We start from the raw sequence: 10,074 nt of genomic DNA on the forward strand, positions 1-10,074 counted from the left end.
TTTGTTCCACGCCCCTCCCCGTAATTCCTCACGTACGGCACACACGTGAGGAATTCAAGAAGCCTGAACAGGGAGGCCGCGGTCATGCTAAAGAAAACCACTGAATTTAATCGCCAGTCTGTAGCAGCAGGTGTGGGAGCTGTGCGGTGGGGTGGCTCCTCCCCGCTAGCTTGGGTTTGGGGTTCATGCGCGTGCTGCTCCCCCACTTCAGGGGTTGTCCGCCGCCACAGTCCGTCTGCCTCCAGTCCCATTGTGTCTCTGGCAGCTCGTCCATCCCGCGGACGGGGAAGTCGGCCCGAACACAGCACACTCCTGCATTTGCTCCCCGTGCAGGCTGACTTAGCGGTCACGGGGACAGCAGGGCCTTTGGGTCACTTCACTAGGAGGTCTTCAGTTACCCCACAGGCCAGGGGCTGTTTTCTGGTAACTCCTACCTGTTGGAGTCTTACTGCACTTGCTGGCATAATGGCCCAGTTTTTGACACTAAAAGAAAGGAATTAATGGTGTGACTTTGTAAATTCCGGTCCCAAGAGAACTATCCTAACCTGTCTCGGGAGCCACTAGTTAGCTGCCTATCTAGCTTTTTCAAAAATTTATCTATTTTGAGAGAGACAAAGACTGCAAGTGGGGGAGGGGCAGAGAGGGAGAGCGATTCCCAAGCAGTCTCTTGGCTCCGGACAGAGCCCAACATGGGGCTTGAACCAACAAAGCCGTGAGATTATGACCTCAGCCAAAACCAAGAGTCAGACGCTTCACCGACTAAGCCACACGGTGCCCTTGACGGAGTCTATCTTAAATGAAGCTCCATTTCGGGCCCGAAAGACCTTGAGATTCCAGCCAGGATCGCCATCCCAGAGAACAGGGCTCTGGATGTGCAAAGGCCCAATAGTCACGGTACGAGAAAGGCAAGGACCTGCTTCCTGCCTTCTGCTGAGGGAGCTTTCTCTTACAGCGGAAAGAAGCCAGCAGCACAGGACCGGCGGGTCACCCGGCCGGCCCAGCTGGTGCACAGTGTGACTCTGGCTCGCAGGGTTGCAAATCAGAGCTTCACGCTGGGTGTAGAGATTACTTAAAAGTGAAATCCCCCCACGGGGCGCCTGGGTGGCTCAGTTGGTTGGGCGACTGACTTTGGCTCTGATCATGATCTCATGGTTCTCGGGTTTGGCCCCTGTGTCAGGCTCTGCTGACAGCGCAGAGCCTGGAGCCTGCTTCACATTCTGTGTCTCCTTCTCTCTCTGCCCCTCCCCCATTGGTGCTCTGTCTTTCTCTGTCTCTCAATAATAAATAAATGTAAAAAATTAAAAAAATGTTTAAAGCCCCCAAACAAAGCAAAAGCACAGAACAACATACAGAGTTTATCTCAGGAAGGTATGTATGATGTTTTTCTTGATAAACTGGGCAGGGAGGAAACCCAAGTGCTATGTTCCCTTCCTTGAGGGACATTATATATCAACTCAGAATTAATAGGCAGCAAAGGAGGGGAATTAAAGCTGTTTAACTTGCTAGCTTTTAAAGAAATAAAGCCTTGTCTAGCCAGAGGTAAGTCAGATGGAGTTGTGGAGACTTGGGGTAACACTGGCGTTGCAGTGCCCCCTCACTACCCTCATTCACACCCCTAGACCCCAGCATGGTGGTCTCACCTGACCCAAAGGGGTAACAGCTACTCACCCACCCGTCTAGCCCTCCCAGAGCAGTAGCCTGGTCAGTCCGCTGCTACTCACCCTGTTGCACGGGCCAGGCTCCAGTGTCCTGGGTCCCCGGTGGTAGGAGACCAGCTGCTCCTGGGGCCTCTGAGCTGGGAGAGGCGGCCCCCCGTCGGGGAAAGGGGCTGGCGGAGCTCCCAGGCACAAGCAGGAGGGGCTGAACCCCGTGGCCAGTTGACAAGCTGCTGATAAAAGGAGAAAACACTGCAGACACGGTGACTTTACACCGAGGGCAGAGGCTCTGGCCAGGGGTTTAAATGTAAAGCAGGGTTCAAGGTGCTTTCTTATTACGGTTTTAGTGGCCAGAAGCGTGCCTCCTGATGAGCCTTAGAAATGGGCTTGTGAATTGCGCACAGAGACTGAAGAGGCTTCCCACCTTGCAGCCGAGATCCCACTTGGACGCGCCAGGGGGCGCCCTGCCGTGCGGCGCCGCCTTCCCTCTGGCGGAGGGACCGGATGTGGGACCACTGATTGACGGGGGCTAAGCGCCCGCCCCCTATTCCCATGGCCAGACTGAACTGGCTGTCCGACGTCCAGCCGTCCAAGCCAGGGGTCAGCAGAGGCTTTCTGGAGAAGACCAGACGGTAGAGATGTTCGGCCTTGCGGGCCGTCTGGGCTCCGCGGCCGCCAATCAGGCACGAGACCCGCTATAGATAATGCGAACGCGAGCGTGGCCCCGTTCCAATAAAACTCCAAGCACTGAAATTGCCATTTTCACGTGTTACAATACATTCTGAGTTTTTTTTTTTTTCCTACGGTCTTTTCTAGAAAATCATTGTCAGGCTGTACAAAAACAGACAGTGGCCAGATCTGGCCCCCAGGCTGTAGTTTGCTGACCCCTGGTGCAGGTGCTCCTTGGCGCTTGGGAGCAGTGGGAAGAGGATGTGTGTTCCCACAGGGACTGGGTACAACCAGGATGGCCCCGATTCAGAGGAACGACCTTGGACCACAGGCCCGACTGGATCTCAGAACCCCACAGATTACTTACACACACATGGCATCCGCCTAAGGAGAATTCAGGGGCTGGTCAGCTGAGCAGTCCTACCTGAAGCAGAGGTTACAGAGGTGGGGGGGGGGGCGGTCTGGGCCATGGCGTGTGCCTCTCTGGGACTGACGGGTACTTGGAGCAGATGGTGTGGGAGGGAGGGTAGCTGGGCACGGTACCCGAGTAAGAGCTCTCCAGGGAGCATGTGCGGTAAAGAGAATGAAACACCCCTGCCCCCTCCCTGCCTGCACTCACCTTGGAGTAACTCTGGTTGAATAAAAGATTCATCTTGGGACTGAGGGAAGTAGAGAGAGCGAGAGACAGACAGTTACAGCCTGGCTCCAGCCCCCATCACCTGCTCATTAGCATGCCCCTCGCCAGCCTGCTGCCGATTCCAGGTTTCAGAGCCCATGCTGGCGGGGTTGGGGGTGTGTGGGGGCGGAGACAGAGAACTGCAGAGAGCTGGGGTGGTTTTAAGCGTTTCTGCTCATTTCTAGAGCAGTTTGGGAAGAGCTACATGTCTGCGCCCCGCACAAATACATGTGAACAGCCTGGGGCAGAGGACAGTGCAGCACTGAGCAGGGGATGGGGGGGGCAGGTGCAGGGGAGCTAGAAAGGATACCACCCTGGGGCGGGGGGTGCATGCTGGCCTGACACTTCATTTCCCACCTTGGGCCAGTGAAGGTATGGAAGGATCCAGAAGCCAGCAAGTGGGCCCCATACTAGACAGGAGCTATTAATCCAGGGGTCATACTTACTGTGCAAATTGGCAGTTGGGTCCCTCGGGGCAGAAGCCCACGAAGTAGTTAGCACACATTTTCTTACGGACATGGCGATGTTTGCACCGGGGACCTGCTGGGCAAAGAGCAGCCAGAGACACACACGACACATCTCACCGGGAAGGTACGGCAGCCCCAGCTCTGCACTTAACAGGGTGTGTAAACTTGTCCTTTCGGAGCCGCCCAAAGCACCTGCTTCCTCGCCACGTGACCGGGAGGGGAAAGGCCACCTCGGAATGTGCTAGGGTGGGTGCCAGCTGGCCAGTCCTGAGCAGTGGGGTCGGAAGTGTCCCTAACACACTGCATCTTGGAGGATTTGCGTGGTTGTAGACTGTCGTTTGTCATCTTAGCTCCGGAAGCTACAGCTGAGGAAGGGCAAACCCCTAATTGTCCCCTAAAATCCCCCCAAAGGCACACTGCTGGGGACTCAGAACGTCGCACCTGAAGACCAATGAAAATAAAGAACATGGTACTTAGCGCACAGGGACTCCGATGGGGGGACCCTGTCTCTTAATGGCCAGCTGCAGCATGCTTAGGTGACAGCACACCCCCAGGGAGGTAAGAGAAATAGAGATTGCATGTGAGCAGTCTCCCCTGGGCCAGACCCGATGCCAAGGGCTTCCTATGAGGTCCTGTATCGGACCGGCTCAATTACTCTGTGAGGGCGCTGTTTCCCCTTTCCATAAGTGAGGAAATGCATTCGGCAATTCATTCAAGGTCACACAGCTGATGCATTCTGCAGTGCCTGGGATTGGAACCCCAGCAAGCCTGCTGGGAGAAGCCACGCCAGGCCGACTCTTACAGTATCACAGAGGGTTCTTTCCATCCGAGAGCCTGGGGAGAGCTGTGGAAAGGTCTTCTTCCATTGGGATTGCAACCCAGGGGCACGCCCCATGGGGCTTTATCAGGAATACACGTCCTTCCCCTGCTGGGGACTGCCCCCCCTCCCCCCGCAATCCTGATCACCTAGCACTCTCTCCATAGGGGCCTCACCATCCTTGCAGAAACCTTGGTCGTACCAAGGACAGTCCCGGGTCTTGAAAGCTGCCTTCACATGGAGAAAGGGACATTCCTTGTTGTTGCAATCACCTGAAAAGTCCAGCATTCTTTATGGGCATCTCCCCCCTCCCCAAAGGAGACTGACCACACCCCTTGCCTAGAAGCCACTTGCCTTCCCCCGTCAGCAGCAGCTTTTCGAAGACAGCAAAGATCTCCTAATCTAAGAAGGATGGATCTCAGTACTACTTGCTAAGTGGGCTTGGGTAGGAATGAGCCCATCTAGAGGAGTGGAGGCAGGGCCGGACATCCAGAAGGAGGGTCTGGAACCGAAGGCATTTGGAGGCCACCAGAGAGGAAGGAACGAAGGGGAGGCAGGGCGAGGAGAGCCAGAGCGAGCCCCTAAAGATCCAAGAAGACACAGGGTGGATACATTTCGATTAAAGCCCTCTGCTCTTCATCTCCGCGACAGAGACCTACGGTGCTTCTAGAACAAGGACACAGTCTTTTCCGGCGGAAATGCCAAGAAGAGCAGCGGCATGCTCCTAAGTGACACTGGTCTGATGCTATAGATGCTACCCAGGGACCCCCATAGTTACACAATGCCTGTGCACTATGATCTGTGGGTTTTAGACCAAGACCCAGATCCCCTAGAAGGAGCCAGGCTTGTGGGACAGACCAGTTGAAAATTGTCCTAAGAACCCTCTTAGATTCCCCCCAGGGGCCCAGGGGCTTTGAAGGAGCCATGGGGAGGATTTGGCTCATTTGTCACCTCATTTGAGTAGAGAATTGGCGAATGCTTCCGATCCCATTCTCCTTAAAAGTCTACAACTCGGTGCTTCTCAGAGCCAGAAGGGACCTCATGGTGTTCACCCCATTGGTTTTCAACCTGCTCCAGAGATCCACTTAAATGTCACGCTTCTGCACAGCAGGTTTCACCCAAAGATGAGTACCGCTGATGGCCAAGAACAGTTTGAAATCGCCATTCCCTCCTGGCCCTCCCATCTCTCGAAGGATGACAGCAGTGCTCAGAGAGGGGACTGCCTTGTGCAGCCCCCGGCAGAGTGCTGACACTGGGCTCCTGCCTTCTGAGGAATGGAAGTGACATCCCTCCCCTAGGGCTGGTGAGCTTTGGATGGAGGAGGCAGGGGAAAGTCACCTTTCCGGGTTGGCCTGCACGCACCGCTCTGCATTCCTCTGGCGGCCAGCAGGTGGCACCGTCGCCTCACCCTCTAGTCCGCTTTTTCAGAGTTCCAGGTACCTTTTAGGAGATCTGCAGGCCCCAAACCCCAGGGCCCCCTCAGCTGCCCCCTTCCCACTCCAACACCTCCCAACACAATGTTCTAAATAAATGATTTACTTCCAATAAGAACGATAATTACTTTGGGGCGGCTGGGCGGCTCCCTCGGTTAAGCATCCGACTTTGGCTCAGGTTATGATCTCGCAGTTCATGAGTTCAAGGCCCGTGTCAGGCTCTGTGCTGACAGCTGAGTCTGGAGACTGCCTCAGAGTTGGTATCTCCCTCTCTCTCTGCCCTCTCCCACTCATGCTCTGTCTCTCAAAGCTAAATTATAAAAAAAAACTTAAAAATTTAAGAAGCGATAATTACTTTGATATGATACTAGAGATCCTCACTCATTAGTTCAAGAGCAGAAAGAGAGGTTATGCACTTTACTCAATGATTTCCACGTATGCCCCTCACAATGAGAGGTTTATAAAGGCAGAGGGAACCTGGTCCTATTCCTGTACAGTGTCTGAGTCCCATAAGAAAACCAAACCAATTTTATTGAAGGAATTAATAAGTGCCATGGCGGGGGTGTGGGGGGGCGCCTGGGTGCCTCAGTAGGTTCAGCTTCTGACTTTGGCTCAGGTCGTGATCTCCTGGTTCAGGAGTTTAACCCCCACATTGGGCGCTCTCTGCTCTTAGCACAGAGCCTGCTTCGGATCCTCTGTCTCCCTCTCTCTCTCTACCCCTCCCCCACTTGAGCACTCACTTGCACGTGCTCTCTCAAAAATAAAAGTTATTAAAAAAAAAGATAAGTGGCATTTTTAAATGAGAGAGGTGTAGGTGGTGACTAAGGGGAGCAGGCTCCTGGTTAACTTTGTCCTTCCCTTCTAAGAACACGTGCAGGCAGCTGGCCCTCAGCTCCGAGCACGCAGGACACAGAATTCTGGCCTGGGAGGGGCTCTTTGGGGACGCATCCCTTTCTTCCTGAACACCTGAAACCTCTCCCCGCCGCCCCCCGCCATTGGCACTAAGGAGAGCCACCCCAAAGCTACCTCAGTCAGAGGCGGCCCTGGAGGGCTGGGCCTCCTCCCACTCCCTCCAGGTTACCCTTCTGGAACCCAGTTTGAAAAGCCCTGGACTAGATAATCCTTAAGGCCCCTTCAAGCTCTGGAAAGCACCGAGCTGTAGAATTTTACCAGGAAGACGATATTTTACAAGATCTGAAGCGCACGTGCCGACTCACTCCTGAATGAGGGGGCAAGTGGCTATGGCTTCCCCCTGGGCAGCCCTGGGCACCACGGAAGGACGCCTGGAGGCCAGAGGGAAGGAGGGCACAGGTCCCGACCCCACAAGAGGATTCTGAGGTTGTGCTTCTGAACCTCATGACCGTTTGCTTTCGGTTACCCTGCACTGCCAGTAAGAGATGCTAGTTTGCCACTGACGATGCAGAGTTTGCTTCTAAAATAAGACTCCGCATTAGCAAGACAATGGAAAGAGTGGACAGGGACACAGGTCAATGGCACAGGTGCTTTCTGTGTTTGGCCAGCAAGATGAACGTGGCTTTCAAATGCCTCCTGTTTGGGGAAACACTGGCCTGGACCAACCCCTCCCCACTCCACCACCAGCCCCGGGGACAGAGACACGGCCCTTTCCAGGTTTATTTCCGGACAGTCAGGCCGGGTCTGTGATTAGCCAGGACTGCAGAGGGAAACAATTCAGCCTTTGAGTTCAGCCACACCCCACCCTTCCCTGGGGGGCGGGGGACACCAGCATGTGCCTGAGCCTGTGAGACAGTGAGACAGGGATCCGATGTTCCTAGGGGGTTTGGCAAAGCAGGTGCTCGGGGCCACCTGAGACATGCGCAGCCTCCTTTGGGCGCCCCAGTCAAGGCATCTTCCTGTCCCCCCAGTCCCCACTGCCACCCGCCCCCCAGCCATCCACCCCCTCCGCACCTCCCGGGTAAGGGCTGGAGCCAGGAAGGGGCGTTACCGAACTTGGAGTAGAAGTAGCACTCGGGCATCCTGGTGACATCGTACTGGTGCAAGAAGTTGCACTGGTCGCCCTTCTTACACAGTCCCCGCAGCCAGTGCTTACACACCACCGTCTTCTCCCCTCGGCTGTGCCGGAGAGGGCAGAGTTTCCCTGGGAACACGGGAGCACCCAGCTGGGAGGCCCCCCGGCTTGCCTGGGACTCCCCGGGAGAGTGCTCCCCCCACCCCATCACCTGACCCCTGGTGGGGGCCACACGGAGGACAGCTGTCTCTTAGCTCTACCGCACCTCTGCCCAAACGTTCCCCTCTGCCGGGCCTTGCCCTTGGCCTTCTCTTTTACTTTAAAAAAAAAAATTTTGTTTTACATTTATTTATTATCGAGAGAGAAGAGACAGAACAAATGAGACAGAGACAGAGGAGACTCAGAATCTGAAGCAAGCTCCAGGCTCTGAGCAAGCGGTCAGCACAGAGCCTGATGGGGGGGCCCGAACCCACAAACCGCAAGATCATGACCTGAGACTGAGCCACCCAGGCGCCCCACCCTTCTCAAAGCCAGGGAAGCCCCAGGAAGTCAGGACAGCTCCCAGGAGCCTCGCAGCGACCCCCACCCTCTCCTCCAGGCTCAGGGTGGTGCTCCTATCAGAGAGCAGAGCCAGGGTTCCTGCTTGGGGCCCCACCCATCACGGCCCCTGGCGCATAGCGCTTATTGAGGACCTGTTAGAACCCTGACAAAGGTCGTGTTTCCGGACTCCAGAGACCTAACATGCTGACCTAAGGGCCGGCTTTGTAACAATTTGCAAGGAAGTAGAAACCTCCTATGTAACTCTGTTACCTTCTTATGCGGGTACTGTGGTCAGCAGGGGCACCCCAGTGCCCACGTTCCTCAGCAGGACCAGCCTCTTGCTTGGCCACCCCTCTGATAGAATGTGAGGGGAGCTGGGAAGGGGCTCTGTGTAAATAGTCCTACCCTCACCGGGCCTACAACTCGCTTGGGCGTGACTTTCACCAGAGCACTTGGAGTTCTTTGCAAGAGGGTGTACGTGTGTAGACGGCCCCTGCCCTCCCCCACCCCCCATTCACCTGCTCACCCACCTTTCTCACAGAGCCCTTTGGCGAAAAAGTTGCACACAGCTGAGCCTGACTCTAGAAGGGGAACAAGGGAAGAGAGAAGGTAGCTTCCTCTAGAGGCTGCACCTGCCAGAGGGTCTTTTCCTCCTCAGGAAGCCCTCACCCGTCCCCACCCACCCCTGCAACCCTGAACCTCCCCAAAGCTCGGGCCTGGGGGCCAGGTCCCGGCTCTTTGGATGCTGGCCTCCAGAACCAGCCTTGAGACCCCAACACCGAAGCCCCCAACTCTGAAACACAGGGGCTGGAGGGGCCTGAGGCTGCTCTGGAGGCGGATGTGGACTTTTCTGGCTTCGCAAAATTCCCTTTCTGGGTCTCTCTGCTTCCACAGTCTGGAAAATGGGCTGCCCGGAAGTCAGCGCCATTTTCCCGGGATCCTGAGAGGATGTAAGAGGGGAGGCCTCAGCCCCTGAGAATGGGGGAGGCTAGGCTGAGCATCACAGAGGGCAGGCCCCAGTCCCCCACTCGGCCCCCCTGCGGTGCAGCAGTGAAGGGGCTGCCCCATCAGGAGCCCAGCGGAGAGGCCTGCAGAGTGGTGCAAGGTCCCCCAGAGGGCCGGCTGACAGCCTGTCCTCACTCACTGTCCATGCCCTGGAAAGGCAGGAGTCCAGTGCCCTTTTGCCTCTCTACATCCTTCTCGAAGGTGAAGGTGAACTGCTCCAGCCCAGCAATGATCTCTTGCATCTTCCATCTCCTGCTGGGCCACTAAAACTTGCTCAAGCCCTTGCAGGTGGACCCTATATAGCTCATGGGAGGCCCTTAAGGGGGCAGGGTCTGGAGCTGCCCCCCTCATCCCGGGGGCCAGGGGCCAGGTGTCGGCTGGGCTGTTCTCTACGCACAACTGTCTTCTTACTCCCACCTGGTGCAGGTGTAGACGCCCCAGGGCCCCCCGGCGCCCCCGCCCGGTGTACCTAATATCCTGCTCCCAATGCTGGCCGCTGCGGGGGTGAATTAGCAAAACCCCACCCACGTACGCATGGCATAGGCGCAGACATTACCAAACCTGTGCTCAGTCTTTCCACATGAAGACAAAGCCACAGGTTAGCCGTGAGACGGGTTGCACAAACCGACCACAGGGAGGCTGTTCTGATTCCCAGGAGCTTGGGGGCCAAAGGGTGAGGGGGGCGGGTCAGGGGGGCGGAGGGAGGCTCCCCTCCCCCGCCTCCCCGTTTCCCTCCAATCAGGTTCCAGCCGACCCCTCCCTCTGGGACTCCTGACGCCCCCTTTCTGGCCTGAGTGACAAGCCCTGAGTGAGCTCTTCATGGGA

General features: G+C 56.2%; 1 protein-coding gene across 1 annotated transcript; it reads right to left on the bottom strand.

The window, feature by feature from the left end:
* Window positions 1-107: 107 nt before the first annotated feature.
* CPSF4L (cleavage and polyadenylation specific factor 4 like) lies at window positions 108-9,491 on the bottom strand. Its single transcript, XM_029928807.1, has 8 exons — window positions 9,389-9,491; window positions 8,775-8,825; window positions 7,681-7,833; window positions 4,461-4,556; window positions 3,447-3,540; window positions 2,944-2,983; window positions 1,722-1,885; window positions 108-483 (listed from the first exon to the last, which is right to left on the bottom strand). The coding sequence occupies exons 1-8, from the start codon at window positions 9,489-9,491 to the stop codon at window positions 372-374; spliced, it is 813 nt and encodes a 270-aa protein (XP_029784667.1). The 3' UTR covers window positions 108-371.
* Window positions 9,492-10,074: the final 583 nt, after the last annotated feature.

The sequence above is a fragment of the Suricata suricatta genome, chromosome 17 (genome assembly GCF_006229205.1).
Source record: "Suricata suricatta isolate VVHF042 chromosome 17, meerkat_22Aug2017_6uvM2_HiC, whole genome shotgun sequence".
Taxonomy (NCBI): Eukaryota; Metazoa; Chordata; class Mammalia; order Carnivora; family Herpestidae; genus Suricata; species Suricata suricatta.

What these genes read in the sequence shown, in the direction of transcription:
- CPSF4L (XM_029928807.1), bottom strand. Translation starts at nt 9,491, where the DNA reads ATGCAAGAGATCATTGCTGGGCTGGAGCAGTTCACCTTCACCTTCGAG. An exon ending in GCCTTTCCAGGGCATGGACA is followed by an intron (nt 8,826 to 9,388) that starts GTGAGTGAGGAC and finishes TTCCCCTTCTAG; the next exon opens with AGTCAGGCTCAGCTGTGTGC. An exon ending in CTACTTCTACTCCAAGTTCG is followed by an intron (nt 4,557 to 7,680) that starts GTAACGCCCCTT and finishes TGGACTTTTCAG; the next exon opens with GTGATTGCAACAACAAGGAA.